Below are 25,496 nucleotides of genomic sequence, written 5' to 3'. Positions count from 1 at the left end.
TAACCTAACTTTTCTCAGTCTCAGTTTCTTCACTTGCAAATGGGAAAAATAGTTCCTTCTAACACTGTTTTAAGATGGTGCCTGGAACAGAGTATGAGCTAACTATATAAACCCTAGTTATTCTTAAATTTTTTGGGGGTCGGAGTCTCACTGTGCTGCCTCAGCCTTCCAAGTAGCTGGAACCACAGGTGTGTGCCACCATGACCAGCTAATTATTTGATTTATTGTAGAGGCAAGGTCTCGCCAAGTTGCCCAGGCTGGTCTCAAGTCCCTGGACTCAGGCAATCCTCTCACCTCCACCTCCCAAAGTGCTGGAATTACAGGCGTGAGCCACTGAGCTTGGCCCCTAGTTACCCTTAATTATTAAATATCTACATGTGCCATGCAATATAACACAAGGCACAGAGCGGAAACAGCCGTGAACAAACTACCATAAATATATAACGTCAGAGGTGATAAGTGCCTGAGGAAAAATAAGCAGAGGAAGAGTGTTGAGAATACTAAAGAAGGTGTTATCTTTACATAGGAGGTCAGAATAGCTTCTCCGATGAAGACAGTTTTTGAGCACAGACCTAAAGAAAGTGAGAGCAAGGGATGTGAATGCCTGGGGCAAAGAGAAGCCCAGCCAGAGGGAAAATGTGGTTCCAAGGCCTTGATGCAGGGAAATTCTGGACAGGTCTGAGGAGCAGGAAGGAATGCAGGCAGCTGAGCAGAGAGAATGAGCCTGAGGGTTAGGGGAGCAGAGTACAGATAGGGAGGACCTTTCTGGCCAGGGTAGTTTTTTTGGGTGTTTTGCATTTTTGTTTTTTTGTCAGGGTCTCGTTCTGTCACCCAGGCTGGAGTGAAGCGGCATGATCACAGCTTACCACAGCCTTGACCTCCTGGGCTCAGGTGAACCTTCCTCCTCAGCTTCCTAGGTATTTGGGACTACAGACACACACCACCACACCCAGCTAATTTTTTCAATTGTTTTTGTAGAGACAAGGTCTTAGGCCATGTTGCCTAGGCTGGTCTCAAACTCCTGGGCTCAAGTGATCCTCCCACCTTGGCCTCCCAAAGTGCAGGGATTATAGGCATGAGACACCATTTCTGACCAGACTTTAGATTTTTGTCTTGTTGAGACGAGAAGTCAATGGAGGGCTCTGACATGAGTAGGGAAAACAGCAGTCTGCTGTGCTAGGAAAGACCACAGATGATGGTGGCTTGAACAGGGTGGCTGGCAGAGAACTAGCTCAAGAATTTGAATACACCTCTCCACTTTTCCTAAAAATTTTTCCCTAAAAGTTTCCCTCTAACTAGGATTTATTGAACACCTACTAAGCAAGGTATCAGGCTGGGCCATTGTACAGTTGTTGTCTTTTGCCCTAATGCCACAGACCCTCAGATAAAATCTAGTAAGATTAGTATATTAAAGCTCCAGGAGATTTTTGAAGTCATTGATTATAACCACATTGTTTTACATATGTGGAGTTCAAACTCAAGATAGATTAAATTGTTGACCCAAGATCATATAGCAAGTTAGATCAAGAGAAGAGCCCGGGACTCAGTTTTCTGTACTTCACAAAACTGTATATTCAAATCAGTGTTTTAGGGACTTACAAAGATTTAAATGATTTCCCTTTACCTCTTCTGATTTAAAAATAACAGCAAAACATCTTTCAAATGTGTTCTCATTAGGTTAATATTTAAGAGTATCATTTCTAAAGCAATATTTTTTAAGTTTCTAGAATTAGTATTTTTTTTTCTTTTAAAGATGGGGTCTTGCTATGTTGTCTAGGCTGGTCTCAGACTCCTGGGCTCAAGCTATCCTCCCATCACAGTCTCCTGATAGTTAGGACTATAGGCATGCTACCATGCCCAGCTAAAATGAGTAAGTTTCTAAAATTACTTTTTCCTTTAGGGAGTCTATATGAACAACTATTGCCTTAATCAATTGACTGGCAGTTCTGCAATATAATCACTGATATAAATACCACCAACTTTCTGTGATTACTTTAGCATGCCAATCTCTTACCAAAATAACTCCTGTAGATTAAAAAAAAAGTATTTGTCAGATGCACGAATGGCCCTGCCTGCCTTAGCAATAATCAGCAATTATAACAACTTAATATACTGTCTGTTTCCAAGGCAGGGAGAACATAACATAGAGTTATTCTTGGGACTTAACATAAAGGATCTAGAACTGAAAAGAATATTTTATTTTCAAAGCAAATTGGAAATTTCATATAAAATATTTTCAATGACTGCATCTTCTTAATTTTGTATAACTCAAATAAATTAAGAAAGAAAGAAATCTTGCTGACGATAAAGCAGAACTTTGGTAAGAATTCTCTGATTTGTGTTCTCTCTGAGTCTAAGTAATGAGGTGAATATCCTGTTATGAAATCCTCATCTTCCCTCCCCCAAATCTATGTTTGTATTTGAATTTTCACACTCCATACTTTCCACTAAACTTAAGCCTGCCCCTAGGTACCTTAAAGCAGGGCTGCCAAATGCTACATGGAGCTTTCTTTATTCTTTTCTTCTTTTTTTTTTTCTGGGAAAAGTTAGAAGAGATTTTTAAAAGGCTGTGAGGAGCTAAAATGTACTCTTGTCCTAGCAAGAACATTTTGTAAAATTGACTGGTGGGCAGTCAAGCTTGTTCTTGAGACTGGCAATAGAGCTTCTTGTAACGTAATAAGTGTGAAAAGAGCCATTTCCCAATCATCTTGTTCATTCCACGCATATTAGGAGAGAAGAAAATTCAACTGAGGGCCAATTCTCCCCTAAGAATCCTTTAGTTTAATTATGACCACAGTACATTAAATGTCTGTAAGACATCCATGTTAGCTCTGCGGCTCCTGATCTCAGCAGTGAATGAGAGGAACCCCTTTCATTACGAAGAAGACAGGGAAGGATGCTTTTGTGGGTCGAAAACATGGTTGAAAATTCAATTTAACTGAACGCCAGGCCACTGTGCTTCTTGTAAATGAATATCTCTTTGCTGTTAATTTTGTGCCATTTTACCTTTCATTAAAAAAAGTAATTCAAGTTAAACTCAGTTGAACAGCAAAAAGCTCTTCATATTTTGAAGCATTTTGGAACAATTACTTTGACGGGAGCCCTTGACAGTTAAATGACTCCGTTAAATGAATGTTATAGAAGACACATAATGATTTTTAGTGAAATATTGAATTTAACCACAAATGAGGAAAACTCAGTCATAAGCACTATGGGTATATTTGAATAATAACATCTTGCTTATGAAACTGAATGAATTCTGTAATTTCTAATAACCATGCAATCAACTAGTTAGCTGGTGGGTATGCTTCCCTTCTTGTGGCTTTCTATTCATTTTTGCTTTTTTGCTTTTGTTGTTTTTGTATCTGAGAAGCCAGTATGAAAATTTCAAAACTAGCAATAACTTTCTCTTACATTGGTACAGTATTTTACAGTTAGGCAATTAATGAGATGCTGTCCTATAATTGAAGTCCTCCTCCTTCCTTTTTCTCATTTGCTGAATGGGATTCTTTCACCAAGTAAGAAATCAGCAAAAGTCAAGAGCATGCTGTCTGAGGACGTGTGAACTCACTGTATGCCAGTGTTTCCTGCATCTGTGGGACTGAATATTCCTTTTCTTATTTTATGGATTGAATGTGAGATAATATCAAGGCTTTTACATGTTTTCTCATGACTAACAGCTGAAATATGTACTGAAATAATAAAACTGGTACTGTTCAATTTCCTTTTTAAATTCAATTCCAATATAAGTGAGAGTGCCGTTGTGATAGTGAAATCCGGCTTATTATAAAATTCTGTTTTCTCGAGAGGAGAGAAGCTAGAAATCCCTGCAGACGCAAACTGTGTGGGTTACAAGTGGGTAGGGATGTTCAGACTGAAGAAATGAGTCAGAAAAACAGGAATGTTCTGGTTTGGCAAGCCAAACCAGATGAACAGTCGATGCTAAGCGTACTGGGTGCTGTAACTTGGATCTCTACCCACTGTGTGCAGCTGTGCTTCCTAATTCTTCCAAGCAGGTGAGGAACAACTTTCCTGAAGTCCCCACTGCTCCCTGTATTCATCTTCCTTCAGCAATTGCCTATCTATACTCTAATTGCCTAGTTACATGTCTGCTCCCCAGCAAGGCCACTCCCCAAGAAGAGAAAATGTCTTTTCATCTTGCATTCCCAACATTTCTGAGCCAAGATTAAGCTGTTCAATAAATGTACTCTTGAACAAATAAATTTTTATTTATTTATTTTTAGTTGAAGTCTCACTCTGTTGCCCAGGCTGGAGTGCAGTGGCATGCTCACAGTCGTGGCAGCCTTGACCTGCTGGGCTTAGACTAAGTTCCTTCCGCCTCAGTCTTCCAAGTAGCTGGAACTACGCTACCATGCCCAGCTAATTTTTTTTATTTATTGTAGAGCCGAGGTCTCACAAAGTTGCCCAGGCTGGTCTTGAACCCCTGAGCCCAGGCAATCCTCTCGCCTCGACCTCCCAAAATGCTGGGATTACGGGCTTGAGCTACCACGCCAGGCACAAATAAACTTTTAACTTCCTCAGTTGACAGTGAAAACATGAGAGAAAGGCCAGATAGTTTAAATATTTGATACTAGTCAGAGGAAAGGCCAGATACAGAGCAAGGTGCTTAACATAGATATTACCTATAACCGTGCTATCTAAAGTGTGGTCTGTAGACCACCAGCATCAGCCTCAACTGGGAATCTCAAACATACAGAATCTCAGACCCTGCCTCAGATCCCCTGAGTCAGAATCTGCATTACAAGATCCCCAGATGATGGTGCTACGCACAGTGAAGTTTGAGAAGCATTTACCTATAATATACCTGGAGAAGCGATGGCGGACAGAATGGGGGAGAAACAAGGCCCTGGCATTGTGATTACTATGGAGGGCTGCTGAGAAAGTTGCAGAACTCTCTTAGGACAGTGTCACTTGATGCTCACAGGTGGGAAACGCACTCATACCAATTCCCTTGGTATCCCTTCTAGATACTTCTTCACACTCCTTCCTGTTTAAAGACACAGCTGCTCTTAATAATTGTCGTTTCTCCTCAGTGCAAAGAGAGTATATATCGTCAGCATGCTGACATTTGCAGGAGGTTTGGCTTTCTCCACCAAAAATGTGGATGATTGAAAGGATATTGCTGACACCTGAATAAAAATCCCAATGACTCCAAGCTATGTAAATTTAATTATTTCCTTTAATTTTTTTTTCAGGAGTCTTTTTTTTCTCTTCCTGAGCTTTGGAGAAGTCCTGGCCATTTTCATTTAAAAGAAATACAAGTCAGCAGTGGTTCACTGAACAGGCTGACACGCAATTTCATAGGGGGAGAGGCGCTGTGTCTTTAATCTAATTTGTGCTTTCAATTCCCAACTAATGTATCTAGGGATCCTGATGTATGCATTTATAAGGAGACATCTGTAATGCAGAGTCCAGCTCTCTGCAATTCTCTGAAACATGGGTAAAAAATTAATCTGGATCCTTGCAGCTGCCCTACAACATAATAAATCTCTATATACTCACAGATGTAGAAATATTCTCGGCCTGGCCTGAATTCAAATCCTAGGGAAAAGGGAGTGAAGAGCTGGAATTTTTCAGAGAACTTCAGTGGTCCATTTGGAGAGTGAGGCCGGTTACATTCCCATCTCTTGAACCCTTTGGAAGTGTGGTCGCAGGCACTGTAGCCATCAAAGTTCACCATGTAGAGGACATAGCGTTCAGTCTTATCTTCTGGGACGGAGTCCTCATAGTGAGGGCAGAAAACATCCAGGTAGTCATTGATACAGACGTCAATGTGGTAGTCACCCTTCTGGAATCTGTTGGAGAGAGAAGACAAAGATGTGATCATTTACAGAGAAAGGGCTTTCTACTTGGAATCAGGGGTTAAATCATTTCATAATTCTGGGGCTAAAGGATCTGGTATAATCCATTCTTACTGAATGCTATCACGATTTGGGGGGTGGTTTGAAATGGTACAGTTCCAAATCTAAACAACAAGCCATTTTACAGAGGTAGACTATCATATTTGTTTCAAAATATCCTAAAAATGAAGAACTTTGTTTTCATTTAAAATATTACATCAAATATCACTCTTTCAAAATAAGGAATTATATGGAGGGGCTAATTTGTTGCTTTCTACTTTTTTCTTTCATTCTTAAAGTCATATATGTTAAAATAAAGTTTTCATATTTCCATGAAGTGTTTCACTTAATATATGTTTTTGAATAAATAAATGAACAGCAAATAAATGAGTGGTTTTTGTTATAATTGAGGTCATTTTCTACTTTCTATGGAAATGTGGAGAATTAGAGCCATAAAACTGGGAGAATTAGAATCATAAAATTTAAAAGTTACAAAGAAAATTCCTCGATCAATGCTTTCATTTTAAAGCAAAATAAAAAATGAAGCAAAAAAAAAAAAAGATGAAACAAAAAGATAAAGCAAGGTGATTGAACCAGACCTAGAACAGACACTTTGGCTCCCAATTCAGTGTTTTCTATAGATATTCTATATCACAAACTCATTTTAGCACATCTTTTGATGCCCTGTCCTTTCCATATTAAGAAAACTGAAACCATCTAAATCAAATGACTTTCCCTTCATTTCTTTTAATTTTGTAGGTTATGTTCTAGGACTGGGCTAGTGGGTAATTAAAGTAACAAGCCAGATGAAAGTAGCAAAAACTATAGCAAACTCATCCTGAAATAGTTAAAAATAGACACACGCAGACACACACACACACACACACACACACACACACACACACACACACACACACACAAACACCACTACACACACCACATTGCTTTAATTCTCATCTCACAAAAGTTTTGCTTATCTGTTTTAACTGATACATCTTTCCCCATCATTTGAACAGTATGCCCCAGGACATGGTGATGTGTGAAACAAGGATTGTTATGAATACTATGTTCTCAATCTAAAATCATGGTAGAAAAGCCTACAAAACGCCTTTGTTTTTAGCTAGTGAAGAAATTCTTCTCTGAGCCCTTAGAAGTTTCATCATAAAACTGTGTTACTGCTGAAATACAACACTCATAAAGTCATATAATCTCCAAGTTGGACAGTCTAGGCGTGAACACTTCCCAGTGATGGTGAGCCAGCCTATTCCATTTTTGGACATCTCTAAATGTTACAAAGTTTCTTCTTATATTGAGCATAAATCTGCTTCTGTGTAATTTCTCCCAATGATCCTACTTTTTCTGCCTGGAATTACGAAGAACAAATCAAATTCCTCTTCCACAAGAGAGTGCATAAAACATTTGGAGATGTCAGCTATGTCTCTCTGTATCCTCTTTTCCCCAGACATGAAAATCCTGACTCCTCTGGTACTTTCAAGTATCCTTTTCAGGTTCCTCATCATTCCAGTTTCTTGTCCTTCCTCATGTCCTCCAGTTTCCCAGTGTGTTCTCCTTAAAACCCACACATAATAGAGACTTCTGCCAGCTTGTGACCAGTAGAAATACACCACCTTCCCTCTGCATGCCAAATATTCATCACCAAAGCCAAGATTCCCTTCTGAGAGACAACATTGTAAAAAAGTGGAGGTACCACTCATTTTGAGTGAAAAGATGTAGATTTAAGGACTGGATCTGTGTTGGTTGAGTGGAAAGGCCATAAACAATCCTGAGCCTCAGTTTCCTCAAATGTATGTTAGAATAATAATGAGAACCTGCCTTACTGGCTTCCCAGGGCAGCTTCAAGCCTTAGATGAGGAAATGCATGAAAAGCACCATGTAAATGTAAAACACTTTCAATATCATCAGGATATATTAAAGCATATTAAAATGAGTAAATAATAAAATATTAATTTTAAAACAAAAGCAGTAAAAACATTCAATAGATATAAAAATGACACCTATGTTCCCCTTTTTAAAAATCCAAAAAAAGACTGGGCACAGTGGCACAAGTCTGTAGTCCCAACTCTTTGGGAAGCCAAGGAAAAAAGATCACTGAGACCAGGAGTTCAAGGTCAGCCTGAGCAACATAGCGAGACCCCAGTCTCCACACACACACACACACACACACACACACACACACACACTTAAAAATCTGAAAAGAAAGAAAATCATTTAAAAATCTTGAATTCCATCCTTAAATACCAAATAATCCATAGAAACTCCATTTGACCCACGCTTTTGAAAAGCAGCATATGGCCGGGCTTGGTGGCTCAGCCTGTAATCCTGCGCCTTTGGGAGGCTGAGGTGAGTGGATTGCCTGAGCCCGCGGGTTCGAGACCCGCCTGGGTAGCGAGACCTCATCTCTACAATAAATCAAAAAATCAGCCGGGCATGGTAGCGCATGCCTGTAATTCTGGCTACTTGGAAGGCTGAGGCGGAAGGATTGCCGGAGCCCAGCAGGTCAAGGCTGCGGTGGCCGGGAGCGGCAACTGCACTCCAGTCTGCGTAACAGAGTGAGACTCCAACTCAAAAAAAAAAAAAAAAAAAAAAAAAAAGCAGCATACTGATTTACACAAGAGAAATAAAGAAAGATTATCAGAATATTCACTTTTTAGTTAAAGAGTCCCACAATACACAACTACTTTTAAAAAACAAAAAATACTTAGAAGTATTTATATTTACAATGATCACGGGTTTACTTTTTCTTCATTACTGGCAGACAACAATTTGTCAAGATGCAAGGAAAGCCTGTGTAGCTTTTAAAAGATCTTTGAACATCAAGGTAACATCACTGCCAAAGTACAAAGAAAAGACACTGCAACGTTCAGATAAAAGGGTGCTGGAATATGAATCATCAGCACTCAGAGTAGCCTGACAGTTCTGGATAAGAGCCAGACAAGAACTGCAGCAGAAGGCAATGCCCAGATGCACTTTATATTATTATATTATTATTATAGATTTTAAAGAGATTCAAGGAGAAAGTTTTTTCTTTCCCTAAGTGTCACTCATTTTAGCATATGCTAGCATTGGCATTGCTAAAAAGTGAAAATAAAAATTAAAACTGCCACTGTCTGGACTCACTCTGCTATTCTTGTATTCTACGATTCTTTTATTCCACAATTCAAAAAATTGTTGGCTTTTTGATGCCTCAAATTTGGTTCTCTTTTTCTAACTGTTATTTCTCCTAATGTTGCTAAAATTTTAACAAAGCACATTGTGGTACTGAAGACTCTTTCCACACTGTGTTGACTCACTATTCCTTCTGGTAATGTTTTACTCTGTATGGAGTGTTAAGTGAGTTACTGTGGTGCCTACTTTAAACATGACTGCCCCAGAGATTAGTATTACTACCCTTCTATCCATACCACAAATAAAAGAGAATGATTCACTAAAGAATCAATTTGCACTTTTGTTTCAGATCTTTAATTTGCCTAAATTAGTTTGCTAATGTAAAATTCAAAGAGTGGACAATGGAACTATAACAACGACACCTGAATAATGTACCCAAGTACATTATTGGCACCTGAATAATGTACCCAAGTACAATTCACATAAAGTTTAGGGTTAGATAGTCGAATATTATACCATTTCTTTTTTTTGATTTTTGTTTTTGTTTTGAGTTGGAGTCTCACTCTGTCGCCCACACTGGAGTGCAGTGGCTGCTCCCGGCCACTGCAGCCTCAACCTGCTGGGCTCCGGCGATCCTTCCGCCTCAGCCTTCCAAATAGCTGGAACTACAGGCACGCGCTACCACGCCCGGATAATTTTTGATTTTTTATTGTAGAGATGAGGTCTTGCCAAGTTGCCCAGGTGGGTCTTGAACCCGCAGGCTCAGGCAATCCACTCACCTCAGCCTCCCAAAGCATGGGATTACAGACTGAGCTACGGAGCCTGGCTATATTATACCATTTCATATTATCTGGGCATGAATAGCACTAAACCATTCTTTCCTGGCCTTACTATGAGGACCATAAGCATAGCTAATATTACTGAGTGCTTATTATATTACATTCATTATCTCAATTTAATCTCTATCACACTACCACAAAATAGACACTGTTATTAGTCTACCTATATAAAGACAAGAAAACTGAGATTAAGTCAAGCAATGTGCCCGGTATTATATAAGCAGTAAAAGGTAGAGGCAGAATTTAAACCCAAACAGTCTGACCTCAGAACAGAAGTTCCTCACTATGCCACTTTGTGAGAGATTCAATTGCTGGAGTTAAGTCCTGAGGTCTGCTCTGTATTCCCCAGAGAACCATTTTCGTTCTTGATGCAGTTTCAGTTATCTTATTCGTTCACTGACAGAACAAACATTTGTTGCATCCAGGATCTGCTATGTGCTCTACATATATTATCATATGCAATCCTCAAAACAACCCTACTAGTTAGTTTCACTTTATCAATGAGAAGATGGTATTCAGAGAGGGTGTTTGTTACCCTCTTTCTCAATTTTTCATACAAATAAGTAGCAGAGTTAAGATTCGAACCAAGTCTTATGTGGTTCTGAAGCATATTTTCTGTCTTCCTAACCACAGTGGCTCCAAAGTTTCACCAGTTGCAGGATTTCCCCTTGTAAGACTATGGGTATCATCAGATTACCTTATATTTACACTGATCCTCTAGCAGAGCCTTGCAGCAACGTATTCCAGCCCTACTCTCTTTCCTACTATGCTGGTCCCAAACTCCTCACCTGGAAGCTGAGGGGTGCGTCAACATTTCGAATATGCCTCAGACTGCAGGGTTAGCTCCTGATTCATGTGCATCCTTCCAGTCTTTCACAGAATACAGTGTTGTTAGGCTCAGCAGCCATTCACATGAAGGAACCTTTTTTCCACCAGGAAATAGCTTTCATGAGCTTTAGCTCATATTAAAATAGGATACTGACATCTAGGAAGACTGATTCTGCAAGCCAATATTTACAAATGCCATGAGTAACAACTTCCGCTGCTTTAGCACATTTGTAAATTTCTTGGGAATTTTCTCATAAATGTCTTCTCTTTATACCTTATCCATTCTTTCTGTGGTTCTATACCTCTCTCTGAGACCACTACATAATTTAAACTATAAGAATATCTGACTGCACACCAACAAGTCAGCAATAATTACAATACAATCTCGACTACATTATCACAGTGGTTCACAATGTAAAAGCATTCACAGTTACCACACTTAGAAAAGTGATTTGGCTTGAATAAAACAGTTACTGTCCTGACTGTTCTCACAATGCAGAAGTCTCAAGTGCCAGGAACCATCACATATACCTAGAAAGATGACTCTTGTTCCCCACTGGGTTGCCTGGCTGCTTAAGTCAATGTTCTATCCAACATACACAATTGATTCAAACAACACTGGTTTGAACGGTGGGTGTCCACTTACAGGCAGATCTTCTTCTACTTCTGCCACCCATGAGACAGCAAGAACAACAACCCCTCTTATTCCTCCTCCTCAGCCTACTCAATACGAAGACAATGAGGATGAAGACCTTTATGATGTCCACTTCCACTTAATGAATAGTAAATATATTTTTCTTCCTTATGATTTTCTTAATAACATTTCTTCCCTCTAGCTTGCTTTATTGGAAGAATACAGTATGTAATACATTTAACATAAAAAAAATGTGTTAACTCATGGCTCTGTTAATGGTAAGGCTTCCAGCAACAGTAAAGTATTAGTAGTTAATTTGTTTGGGAGTCAAAAGTTATATGTGATCTTTGGCTGTGTAGGGGGCTAGTGCCCCTAGCCAACCCTCCTGCCCCACGCATTGTTCAAGAGTCAACTGTAATAGTGTATACACTCTGTGATGGCAAGAATACATTTTACATATTTATCAAAATTTGGTAACAGACTGGTTCAGGGTGAGTGTCATATACACTATGAAAGGGTCATTTTAGTTAATTAAGAAGAATAAAATTCAACATGGCAAATAGTCTTGGCAATCGTCTCAAATACCAAAAATGAATTATGCACTTTATGGTAGCTCTTAATGAACCAGAGGCCACCTGGATGGCTGGATAAAAAGTATATTTCCGGAGTTATTGACAGCAAAAGTAACAACTGAACCTGGGATTAGAGCTGGAAAGTGTGCTTCTATATGCAGTCAAGTGTGTCTGTCTCTCAGTGCTGTTTACCTGATGACATTCCATTGCAGTGCTAAATACAATTTTGATTATCAATTTAAAACCGCTATTAATATCTCTCCCCAGAGTTAACCTGTCTGGAGGAAGTGAATCATGACTTGAATTTTAGAATACAAATGAAATAACGAAAACAGAAGTGACAACTGTCTTTTTGTTAAGTTATCAACAGTGTGCCCCCAACTTTCTACTGAAAGAGGAACTAAAGCATTATCTGATGACATCAGTAAGCCTAAACCATAAGAGTTTTGTCCTAATAGGTTCTTTATTTTTCAAACTTGGGTCCCTCATAAGAGAGACATCTAAGTCCCTTATCAGCCTCACAGGTAAGTTGCTCTAACCCTGTCATTTGGTTCCTCTTTGGACATCATCTTGCTTTCTTTCTCAATGGATGGTTTTTCTATGGTGCCGACCTTACTTCCTCCTCTACCATAAGCTCTTGTGTTGCAGCTATTGGCAGCTGGATAGGCCACATGGAAAGGACACACAGGTGGAGTCCTGCGTTTCAGGCTGCTGAGGAGCAGCACATAATCCTCCCTCTCGGAGTTCATCTTCCCCTGCAGTGTTCCTCCTTTCATTCCATCCTCATTGACTAAAGCCAAATGCATTTCATTTTAGTAGCTGGAAAAGGAAGGGTATGGTGCATATTTAAAATGTTCTAAATTGGCCTTTAGCATATGTTGCTGGCACAGCAGAGAGCCTGCTTCCAGGGAAATATGTACTGAGGTATTTTATCAAGCAGCTCCTGAGTGAAGTTTCTTCACTCCATAAATATAGAAACAGCATTACTGAAAGGAGACAGCGTTATTAGAGGTTAGGAAGCTGTGAGACACTTTTATCCCCCTTCACGTAATGTTTCAAAGAATTCAATAATGAAAATGTTATTTCTCATGAATGGGATGGTTGATTATTACATTTTAAATGTATTTTAATCTGTCAAAGAGGTGATTGTTTTAATATTCCTATTTGAACAGAACTCCAATGTCACTTCTTTAATTACAAAGGCAACCTAATGTATTACATTCTGAAATTGAAATGTAAAAGAAGGGTATGATTTATGGTCAAAGATTAAGCAAATTTATCAGCTTAGGATTCCTCCAAAATTTTAAACTAAATCTAGAGTGAATATGTCTTGGGAACACTGTCTTCACATTCTACTATTACTGATTTAAAGGTTAATTTCAGAATAAGATGTCTCTTTTGAATAAGGAGAATTTCCCATTTGTCCCAAAAGGGCCGAATGGGTCCTGCAACAGACACAGATATAGATCGTAAATATGTTTTTGTGAGGAGATGGACAGGACGGCAGTCTCTGTTGTATAACATGCTTCTTCTTGCCTCCTTCTGTTATTCCTTTCAGCACAGAATGCAAGCCGTATGGTTTTCCTATCCTAAATCTGAAGATGGTCTTTTTTGTTGTTGTTGTTATCCTGCAGCGGTTAAAGCATGAAATATAAACAAATCCAACTTGGGGTAGATAAATTATATTAGCATCATGAAGGGCCAAACAAATATTTATTTTGCCATTTTCAACTTTTTTTTCTATCATGGGCTGTGACATGTCTATATTTCAGATGTATTGGTAAATGACCTTTATTTTCAGCTTTGAGAGAATTGGAATCATGGACAGTTTCATTGTTACCATACCAGTGTTAAGGCTAAATGAAATCATACACAGATCCAAATACAGTCTAATTCAGCTCTTCCAGGCTCTAGAACACACCAAAAAACAACTAATAATCCAAGAGAAGTGAAGATTTACGAGTGTAAAAAAAAAAGCCAAACTACTCAAGGATGAATTTCGGAAATGCTTCCTACTTATTTTGCAGCAGAAATGCAGTTTGCTACAACTCATACATTTTCATTCAATGAAGCATAAGATACTGACAAAATATTTGGAGCCCAGAGTTGGTGCTTTGTTTATCCATTAATGAAAGTTTCAATAGAATCTTCGCACACGCATGTTTTGGTAATTAGAAATTCTGCTCCGGGCTTGGTGGCTCAACCTGTAATCCCACGCTTTGGGAGGCCGAGGTGAGTGAATTGCCTGAGCCCGCGGGTGCGGGACCTGCCTGGGCAACTTGGCAAGACCTCATCTCTACAATAAATCAAAAAAATTAGCCGGGCATGGTAGCACGCGCCCGTAGTTCCAGCTACTTGGAAGGCTGAGGTGGAAGGATCGCCGGAGCCCAGCAGGCTGAGGCTGCGGTGGCCGGGAGCATGCCACTGCACTCCAGTCTGGGTGACTGAGTGAGACTCTAACTCAAAAAAAAAAAAAGAAATTCTGCAATGTGAGAGCTTTGCCTTGAGTTCAATTAACTGTTGACGATGGTAATAAGACATCATTTTCTTGGCCAGATATTTAGAATTCATCAGTGGTTTAGTAAACTGACCCGTCATTTTTTCCTTGTGTGTGTATGTGTGTGCACTTTAAACGCAAATGGTTTAAAAATTCCACAATTAATACTAATTACCCATATCAAATAGATGGATGAGAATCTCAAATCGCTTTAGCTTGTTGCTTTTCTAGTACAAGTCTTGTCAGTCTGAATGACTTTTTAAAATTAGTATCTCCCAGGAGTAGCACCTGTTTCAAATACAGGGCCCACAAAATGTTCTCTCCTTGTGTTTTCACTCATTTGGAGTTTGTTTTACTAGCTTGACGGAGGAGCTCCAGAGGAAACAAAGCATTAAATTGGCAGAACCTAAACAGACTTTCCTTCAGGAAGGGACTGGAAACCTTGGGTGACAGTCTAATTGCTTCTAAGCCCCCAAAGAGGCCTCGGGCATGGAGTAAGAGTGTGTCAACGTCAACAGGCCAAGTCAGCCAAGGAATTAACTAGGCAGAGTTCTAAAGACCCAACACATCACAGATCACTTCAAATGGTTTTCAAAAGGAGATTAAAAATAATAATCATAAAGAATTAACGACTGGCAATCAGCATAGTCCTAACAGAGATTCCTCCCACAATGCAAAACAGCCTTTCCCCACCCCCGCTGGCCAGCAGCTTCCAGACAAAGCTGTCTTGCGCCCAAAGCTATCCAGAGTTTTACATCCTATCAAGCACACAGAGAAGAGCATCTGCCTCATACACACAGACCCAGCAAAGGGAGATGTAGAAACCACTGAACAAGTCATCCAGCCACTGTCCTAGGAGAACAGGATTAAACACCAGATTCTGTTGAGGGGATGCAGGAGTCAATCAAACAAATAAGCCACCCGCCAAACTACTCACTTTCACGAATTTTTTGTCAGTGGGAGAGAGTGACTAAGCAGAATTCCAGGCTCTGTAATGTCTCAAAAACAAGAATAACCAAAGAGTAATAATAAATCTCCCTTCTATTAACCAATTCGAGGAGACACTTCTGAAAATAACAATTTAATAGTTCTTAAGTACCTGGTGATCGGTGAAATAATTATTTGTATTGGTAATAATTTATTGGAATCATTACCATCTAAGTCTGAAATTTGGCCCTGACTTTTCAAAAATTTGGGTATCTGAAACCTCCATGGCACAGAATTAACCTATGTTTAATTTATTGTTAAACAAATAGAAAGCAACAAACCGGAAGAAAAGAAATGCATGTTTTATGACATTTTTTTTTTTTTTTTATGTTTGCTCTTCATAAGACAAGGGAAGCACATATTTGGTAACACTAGAGAATGATGATGATGATGATGATGATGATAACATTAATAATAATGATCCATACAAAGCTTTAGAATGTAAAGCAGAAATTGTTGGTGTTTCTATGTAAGTTGGCCTGTGAGAAGTAATTACTTTTATTTGACCAGTTAGGACCTTGTGAACACTCGGACATAAATCTGGTGTCGGGAATGAGGCTAATAAAAGAGACTTGGGGTCATCAGAAATTATGTGGAGGAGAGCTGGGTACAGTGTAATCCCAGCATTTTAGGAGGCTGAGGCAAGAGACTGGTTGAGTCCAAGAGTTCAAGACCAACACAGGCAACACAGCAAAAACTCGTCTTTACAAAAATAATTTTTAAAAAACATTTCTTAAAATAAAAAATTAGCAGGGCATAGTGGTGCATGTCTGTAGTCCCAGTTACTTGGAAGTCTGAGGCAGAAGGATCTCCTGAGCCCAGGAGGCTGGGGTTGTAGTGAGCTGTGATTCAACAGAGTGAGATCTGACTCAAAAAAAAAAAAACAAAAAAGAAAGAAATTAGATGGTGGTTGCAGTCATGAAAAATACTAAATTCATCAAGGTAAATGTGTAGATTTTGAAAAACCTGAAACTGTGCTGAAAGCAAATGACTATAATTAGTATTATAATTATTTTACCTTTTTTATGGAAATATCTTTTTATATAGATCTCTGTTTTATGTATAGGGAGCTCTTTTTTAAAAAATAGGGAGCTCTTTTTTTTATATAGACTTCTTTTTTATGTATAGATAGTGCTGGTGTTTCTTGTCTCTGGATCCTTAGCACTTAGCAAAGTGTCTGCACATAGTAGTGATGAGAAAGATGTCCGAAGAAAGGAAATGTAGCTGAAGGATATTAGAAGTGATGATAAAAATAGGAAAAACAGCTGGGCTCAGTGGCTCAGCCTGTAATCCCACGCCTTGGAAGGCCGAGGTGAGTGAATTTCCTGAGCCCGCGGGTTCGAGACCTGCCTGGGCAACTTGGCAAGACCTCATCTCTACAATAAATAAAAAAAAAATTAGCTGGGTGTGGTAGCACGCGCCTGTAGTTCCAGTTACTTGGAAGGCTGAGGTGGAAGGATCACCAGACCCAGCAGGTCGAGGCTGCGGTGGCCGGGAGCGTGCCATTGCCCTCCAGCCTGGGTGCCGGAGTGAGACTCTGACTCAAAAAAAAAAAAAAAAAGGAAAAACGTGTAAAGTGTCTTAACAATCTTTTCCTGTGTTCTGGGTCCTAGTATCGGATTTTGAGAGAAGCTAAATAATATTATAAAAAAAGGTCAAGATCAGGAAACAAAACAATGGTGGACTGCAAAAAGAAAAATGATAATCATGTCTGTTGTTCAAGCAATGCTAGAAAATTATGCCTAGCCAAGTAGACAACTTAAGCACCTAAGGCAGAATGGAAGTTTCTCTCTTGTCATTAAGTCCTCTATTCAATTACCATTTATCGGGGTAATTAAACACTGGAAAGTGATGCCAGGCTAATTGTTAGATTATGATAATTACACGTCTTTGCTATGCTACAGCTGATCAAAATAAGATGTGGTCCCGTGCACTTAGCTAAAGCTGTTCTGTAATCGTCAGACTTTCGTAGAGCGCTAGGCCATTTATTACTAATTCATTACAAATCAGGCGGAGAAGCTTATTATTTGTAATGCGTCTTTTTTCCCCCCACACACAGTCTCCTGGAACAAGACTCCCAAAAGGTTAAGCACAAACTGCTGCCTCCCATTGGCCCATTTCCATCCCAATTACACAGCTGAGCAGCATTAGGTGCCTCTATTTGAGAGGGTTCATCAGCCTGCTTCACAAAATCCTGCAGCAGCCTATCACATTGGCAGGAACATACAAAACTCCCTTTCAGCCTCTGCCAACCACTGTTCTGCTCTGAGTTGTGTCCCAGCAACCATGAGTTGGCAAACCAGAGGATCTTATGGTTTTGAGGCTCTCTTCTCCTCAGGTCAGGTCTAGAACAGACTGGGACATTCCCAGGGATTTGCTTCATTTAGCAGGAGTCACGGGGAATACACACTGTCTCCGCCTACCTGACATCTGGTCTCCCTGTTCCTCCAGCCGGGGTTAGGAGAGGAAACCAATGTTCTCAGGAACCTGCCAGAGTCACCTCAAAACTACCAAATAGTGATTCAAATCTTTCTAAAGAAAGACTAGAACCATCCTTTATCTTTGGGCTTTACAAGGTGCATCTGGGGGTTAGAAATCTCTCCCTCCATCCCTCTACTAACCACTCCACGTCACTGTTGGAAAGTGGGAGGCAAACAGGTATTTAATAGTCTTCATTTGGCTTTATCCTGAGATTCTCAAGTTTTCCCCTGCAACTATCATTAGAATGTATTAACATAAGCCACTGATAGCTGGAAGAAGCATACAGTATCAGGTTAAAAGTTTACTGGACATGGCCTGGCTCGGTGGCTCAGCCTGTAATCCCACGCTTTGGGATGCTGAGGTGAGTGGATTGCCTGAGTCTGCGGAATCGAGACCCGCCTGGGCAACTTGGTGAGACCTCATCTCTACAATAAATCAAAAAATTAGCTGGGCGTGGTAGCGCGCGCCTGTTGTTCCAGCTACTTGGAAGGCTGAGTGGAAGGATGGCTGGAGCCCAGCAGGTTGAGACTGTGGTGGCTGGGAGCGGCCAATGCACTCCAGTCTGGGCGACAGAGTGAGACTTCAACTCAAAAAATAAAAAAGTATACCGGACAGGTGCAGTAGCTCACACCTGTAATCCCAGCACTTTGGAGGCAGAGGCGGATGCACATGTGGAGGCAGGAGTACTGCTTGAGCCTAGGAGTTCAAGATTAGCCTGGGCAAAATAGCAAGAACCTGTCTCAATTTTATAAAGATAAATAAATAAGAATAAGAAAGTTTAGTAATTACTACAAAGTTCATGTCATGGTATGGTTTTTTATTTTAGAATTTCTTTCTCCTATTATTTGAGCAATGTTATAGACTGAATGTTTGTTCCCTGCCTCACATCTCCAATTCATATGTTTAAAACCCAACCCCCAATGTTACTGTATTTGGAGACAGGGTCGTTAATTAAGGTTAATTGAAGTCACAGGGTGGGACCCTGATCCAATAGGACTAGTGTCCTTGTAAAAACAGACAACAGAGAATGCACTCCCTATGTGCCCTGTGAAGACACAGTGAGGAAGTTGCTGTCTACAAGCCAGGAAGAGAGCCCTCACCAGAAACCAACCACTACTGGACCTTGATCTGGGATGCCTACCCTCCAGAACTGTGAGATAATAAATTTCTGTTGTTTAAGCCACTGAGTATTTAGTAGTTTGTTATGGGAGCCTGAGCAGACTAATACAGGCAATTTAAAATTAAATTAGTGATACAATTGGGGGTGAGGTGGTTTTGAATTGCATTGCTGCCAGTGACTTCAGAGTTAGGAAAAAAAAAAATCAATGAAAAACAACTAAGTGAAAATGGCCAGGAAGGAAGAGAATGAGAGAGAAGGAAAGATGGCAGAGTTCACCCACTGCTGGCACCGCCCACAATACTGTGTATGTGGGAAATACTCAAATCCATTTGCTGTTCTGAGCAAATGGCTGGTCTGAGGGGAGAAGGCATGTTACTTTCCTAAGTAAGGATAGTTTCACCTCTGAAATTAACTCATGGCACTATGAAAACGATTGTATTATCACCTGGCAACTGTGTTATCTCACTGTTTCAGCAAGGCTTTCGCTCAGAGATAGACTGAAGGGTGTTATAGAAAAGTCACATACTCCATTTTACCCTTTCTTGACCCTGGAAATTAAAACAGAATATGCCACCACCCTTCAGCAATCATACTTAGTACATTCTGGGGACAAAACAAACCATGAGGTACCTTTGTTAACACCAGAATATATGAAACTGTCATTTTATGCACACATTTACTGGTGGCCTGTGGCTTAAGACCGGGGAGCTGGGGAACAAAGGTACTTCGGTTCATCATATAAAAATGGTTTTGCACTACTTAGTATTATTATTTCCTCCCCACACTCATTAAAAGGATATTCATTCATGCAGCTGGATCCTCTATTTACTTTTACAGCCTGGACCACAGAAAGATATATGCAAGAATAATGCAATCATAAAAAATAAGAAACTAATTGCTCTATCCCAAGGAAACATAAGGGGGAGAAAGAAATAAACAATTCACCATTTATTTCTCAGAAATAAATCTAAGCACTTTAGGGGATTCTAAAGTACTATAATATCTCTACCTACTTAAATGCTTGTCTATCTCAATGACAGAGAATACAGTTGTTTTTCTCCTTCCACTTTCATGTTAATAAAATCTACTTTCAAAATGTGTACCTTGAAAAAGAACTAGAGTTCAAAGCAAATGCACATGATTCTCCTGTTGAACTTACAGCATTTTTGGTATTGCTGCATGCTCTGAATGACCCACTTATATGGACCGTGAGGTTTCAGAGGAATGGTTAATGCCGAGACACAAAAATGATGAAATAAGAGAGTGATAATAGGCACTCCATGTTGGGAGACAACTCAGCACTGTGAGTTTTGCGGAGACAGGGTCACAACTGACTTTCTTCAGCAGTACAAGCCCAGACCCCAAAGTTTCATGATGTGCACATTAACATTTTATTGCTGCTTGTACTGTTCAAGGCAGAGAGAAAGAAAGTGAGCTATTGTTGGACACAAACTCGGTATTGATGAGCTGGGTCAAAAAAACAATACAGGTTTTATGCAACCTAGGAAGATATGAAATGAGCCTGGGACTTAGCATGGAATCTGTATCCAATGTGAAGGTACATGTGGCTACATCTCATTGATCAGTTTATTTACAGAATAGGGCGATTTCATTTGCTGATGTTTTAATTCAGCATCTGGGTACTTACCACGAGCATGCCAAATATTTAATTAAAGTAATAATGCATTTTGTATTGCTTAAAGGAACTTGGATTTTTTTTTTTCAACTGCACAAATATAAAATAGACCATTCAGCCCCATCTCTGAAAAATAAAGGTGTAGGGCAAACAGGGATTTCATAACAGTATACGCTCAGATTTCTGGCTCAGGACATCCTGTGGTTGAGAAAAGATTTACAATAGCCAACACCCACCCAAGGGTGTTTTAATGAATCCAGTCATTAGTTGAAAATTCTAAGTCATGGTCACCCAAAGTGCTAGTCACTATGGTTTTATAGACAGGACAACGGTGGATAACATATGCCATGCACTGACCAGGTGGGCAGCCTAGAAGCACGAGCTACGAGGCTAATGAAGAACACACTCACTGTTAGTGCTGCGAAGCCCGCCCTGCAGCACGCACTAATATCCAAGGCTGGTGGAAGGGAGAATGACATCCTATCTGCATAAGCACGTTTTCCTCTGTCTGTGTAGGCGACAAAGCTATGCTGGTGTTGTATTTACTATCATATGATTGCAACATGATCTGAAGCTTACATAGGGTTTCAAATTCTAAGAAGTCACAAATTATTCTAACTCACTAGAGGAAATGAAATGAAAATTAAGAGCTAGGAAGGTGCTTTTTGTTTTTTTGTTTTAGTTTAAATATGAATTTCTGGCATAAAAGCTGGAGAAATATACTTACATATGCATAGCACTTCCTAACAGAGCATTAAATTTAGTTCTATTTATTTTTTAAGTCAGGGTGGTGGCTTCAAGATGTAGTTAATATCTCTAAAGATGTCAAAGATGTTTGGAAGTATACAGAAACGTGAAATACTGCTATTCTCTAACAATTAGGACATTTAAAAATTCGTATCACATGTGCGGAAATTGTGTTGTTTCTAATGACTAGAAAAATTTATAGGACAACTCAAAATTAGACACGTCACTTCTGCTTTTCTTTTTTCTTTCTTTCTTTTTTTTTTTTGAGTTGGAGTCTCACTCTGTCGCCCAGACTGGAGTGTAGTGGCTGCTCCCGGCCACTGCAGCCTCGACCTGCTGGGCTCTGGTGATCCTTCCATCTCAGCCTTCCAAGTAGCTGGAACTACAGGCACTCGCTACCACGCCCAGTTAATTTTTTTTGGTTTTTTTTTTTATTGTAGAGATGAGGTCTCGCCAAGTTGCCCAAGCAGGTCTTGAACCCGTGGGCTCAGGCAATCCACTCACCTTAGCCTCCCAAAGCGCGGGATTACAGGCTGAGCCACCGAACCCAGCTACTCCTGCTTTTCTTAATGGTGAATTGCAAATCAGCATCCTCCAGCACTCACTAAATTAAAAATGGAATTCTCAGCATTATATTTGCAGCTAAGTATTTATGTATGCTAGTGAATCTATGAACTCTCACATAAAGCTTTCAATAATCAGTTTTGATTCAACAACAGCTACAATCAAGTTACTGGAGTCGAGAACAACAAAATCCTAACTCACCACTCCTTGAGAACACCAGGTCATTTGCCTTTGTATTCCTGGACACTACTCATGTTGACTAGTTCTAACCTACAGTAATTATAAATGTGCACAAAGCTTACAGTAATTATAAATGTGCACAAAGAGATGGCCTGCCTTTATTCCCTGGGTACTCACTTCTCAACAAAAATTTCGTAAGAACCTATTTGAGCATCAAGACTATAGCGAGAGAGACTAGCAGAAGGAATTTTGAGGCATCATCTCATCCAGCTGTTTATTTTCAGGAATGTTAATTGTCTAGTCTCTCTGTTTTTAAAAAATCTCCAGGGAGAATTTCAGTCTCACATAGTAGCTCTTCCCAGGACCAACAGAAGTCATTCAAAGACTATTCAGTGCATAAAGAAATTATTTTTTCAACAGCATTCAGCTTTCCAGTGTAGTTCAGAGCAATCCCCTCAGCCCTGCCCTATAAGAAGATTTGAGAGAAAAGCAAAGAAAATTTAGCTCATGTTTTCCTAGGAAAGTCAAGCTGATTGTATTATCGACTGTCTACTGCATTAGCAATTTCCAACTGAATTACAAACTGTTTCCCTGCATTATATTGCTATTGTTCAATACCATTTTCATTGCCCTAATGAAACAAAGCTATATAATATAACCATCAAGTACTGATTACAGTTAACCATAATGGAATAGAGCTAAGGAAAGGCCTATTTTTAAAATATGCAAAGAAAAAGATAAGAAATGCTAATACTCAGAAGATTTTTTTCTTTTCATTTTTACTCTTTTTTGAGTTTCTGGATTGGGATCAAAACAACACTGACAAATTAATTCTTCTTTCTCTTCCAACAATACAGATGGTATTTCCCTCATGATAGAATTTCTAGAAGATTTCCCAAAGAGCAAAAGCTCCCCAGGTACTAAAAAAAAAAAAAGTGTGGATTATATATATATATATCTTAAAAAGTGCATACTTCAAACCAGAGTATTCTCTTAATATCTGAAAGAGGATATCCAAATTTTCCTCAGAGTGCCGGTTTCTTCCTGCCTGTGGGTGAGCTCTTTGGAGAAGTGTCATCATGAAACCATTAGGGCATTGCTTATTGGCCCATATTAAATCAACCAGCAACAAAAATGATTAGATTGCTGTGCTGGGCAGGAGGCTGTCCAAGTAAGATGGCAAATCCATGGTTGAATTTTCTGCCTTTTAGCAAAGGTAATGAAGATTACTTGGCAGCCCCTTAAATACCCAGCTCCTTTCCCATAGATAGAAGCAGAAAACAATGAGTTGGAAGCAATAGGCAAAAGTGATAGAATTCTTGGGTGTTGTTAATTACATGGTGGCCAGAAGTCGTAGTGTCAGGCACTTTCTACCCTCTGACATTCATGCCAAACCTATTATGTGCCGAAAGAACAGAGTATGGTTGTAATACTGGGGAACAGAGCACATTGCTATCGCTCCTTAAGTATTTCTTGAGTTGAGCAGGAGACGGCTAATGACACTACTGTACCGTGCTGTAGAACAGATGATCTGTGACTGCCCTGGTTCTAGACACTTAGATGTTCAACATCTGAAAAGTCCTTCTTGCCATTTCCTCAGTTGACACAGTGTAAAGTACGTAGGAAATACCTGAATGTCAGGATCAGAGACTAGTTCCTCTAAGACAAACTCTGGTCATGGAACAATCCCTCCTCTAGACACCTTTGTGAGCATTCATATATCTATGAGAGACACTGATGACAGCACCATCCAGTGGACACAACATGCTGAGTTCTACATACTGTATTTGATGTCAGTGGTTCAGAACAGTCTCCACAATGTTCAATTTACTTGCATTTTCTCATTTCTGCACCCCTGAAAAGCTAAAAATAAATCAGGATGGTATTTGTTAGACCTCTTTCAATAATGTGTATTGCTTGAAAGATGAAAGAGAACATACATTTATCTTTTGCTATTAGAGTGCTAATTTATGCAAGTTCATTTGCTTTTTCTGTGTATTGATTGAATTCTTGTTGTCTCACCCCCTGTTCTCCATTAGAATCCTCGCTGACTTAACAATAATGCAAAGGCAGACAAAATTTGTACAGATTTTGTATGCTCTTGCATCTGTAGCCTATGCAAAAGTTTGCATAAGCAAGACAGGGTAAGTAAAAATTACGGGCAACATGAAAAAGTAAATCTCAGAGAAGATTAGAATACTTAATGGTTGAACTTCTCTTTTCAATTCTAAACAGTCATGGCTGAATATTTGAAAAGAATCTTGTGCTTCAGGCTTGCTGAAATTAAAATAGAAGTGCAATTTGAGATTACAGTTTATAAAACCAGTAAGCACAGCTGCTATATACAGGACAGGAATGGCCCTCCTTTTCCAAATCCATTTGTGTAAGACAGTCAAACACAGAAGTACAATTTCCTTTACTATGAAAACTGGCAAAAGGGCTGAGCCCCAAGGGAACAATTTTCAGACATGGTTTACTATATATATTTGCTCTCAGAACCAAATAATGCTTGATTTACTGCTTCATTGGGACATATATGTATGTGTATATACATATATAATATATATCTGCAAAATTTCAATATTAATTAGTCTAAATGCTTTCTGTTTATGGGATCAAGCAAGCAAATCAGGAATAATTATAAAAATAACTTATCCAAATATAAAGTGATCTAAAAACTGTTGATTATAGTACAAGAGTACAAAGGTTGCCATCTTGAGATGTGATTTTAAAATCCCAAAGAGCATTTCAATTCACTTTGTGTTCTATTGAAGGGTTTATAACTATTACATCTTGTTTTCACTTCACTAATTTATCTATGCCCAAAAAGGAAGAGGGAAAATGTGAAAGTCCACTGAGAATCTGGTCTCATCTTATTGAAGGTGATATCAGCATTGGGGATTCGACAATGGAGAAATCACAAGATGCTTATGAGTCCATGAACAAGAAGGCTTCTCAGCTTATTGAGCATTCTAGAACTGCTCAGGCAGGTGTTCAACAGAGGCAAAGGGACACCTGGCAGGTGTGGAGTTCAGCCACCCAGACCTCTCTGAGCATGGCTGCAAATAGCACAAGATGTCCAGGAACACTAATAAGCGTCCTCTGGACCACTTGGGAGGTGTCACTAATACAATGTGGAAACCAGAGTGGAAAGAAAATTTCATCTCTAATTCTTCTTGTGGCACCTGGCTTTTTCAGCACATATGGTATGTATAGTTGGCTATTGTCTGGTGGTTGTTTCAACTTTACCTTCATTTTCCAGACTTTATAGAGTCTATATGATAACTGAAAAGAAACAATTATCTCATTGGTTTTGGCAGACAGTGCAGTAAAGATGTCAAGAGCTTATCTTCAAAACTGGGCTATGCTACTACTACTGTGTAACCTTAAAACATCACATGACCTCTCCATGTCTCAATTTCCT

The 25,496-nt window shown here is 39.4% G+C and overlaps 1 protein-coding gene across 1 annotated transcript in view; it reads right to left on the bottom strand.

The window, feature by feature from the left end:
• EFNA5 (ephrin A5) overlaps positions 1-25,496 on the bottom strand; it is a 303,181-nt gene that overhangs the window by 46,716 nt on the left and 230,969 nt on the right. Inside the window, exon 2 of the mRNA XM_008060484.1 lies at positions 5,524-5,816. Within this exon, the coding sequence (XP_008058675.1) occupies positions 5,524-5,816 (293 nt within the window). The remainder of the gene's footprint in view (positions 1-5,523; positions 5,817-25,496) is intronic.

The sequence above is a fragment of the Carlito syrichta genome, unplaced genomic scaffold (assembly GCF_000164805.1).
Source record: "Carlito syrichta isolate Samal-C Ts95f unplaced genomic scaffold, Tarsius_syrichta-2.0.1 Scaffold304630, whole genome shotgun sequence".
NCBI classification, from domain to species: Eukaryota; Metazoa; Chordata; class Mammalia; order Primates; family Tarsiidae; genus Carlito; species Carlito syrichta.
Note: the sequence above shows the minus strand (reverse complement) of the source record. Positions and strands in the feature narration are given on the sequence as shown.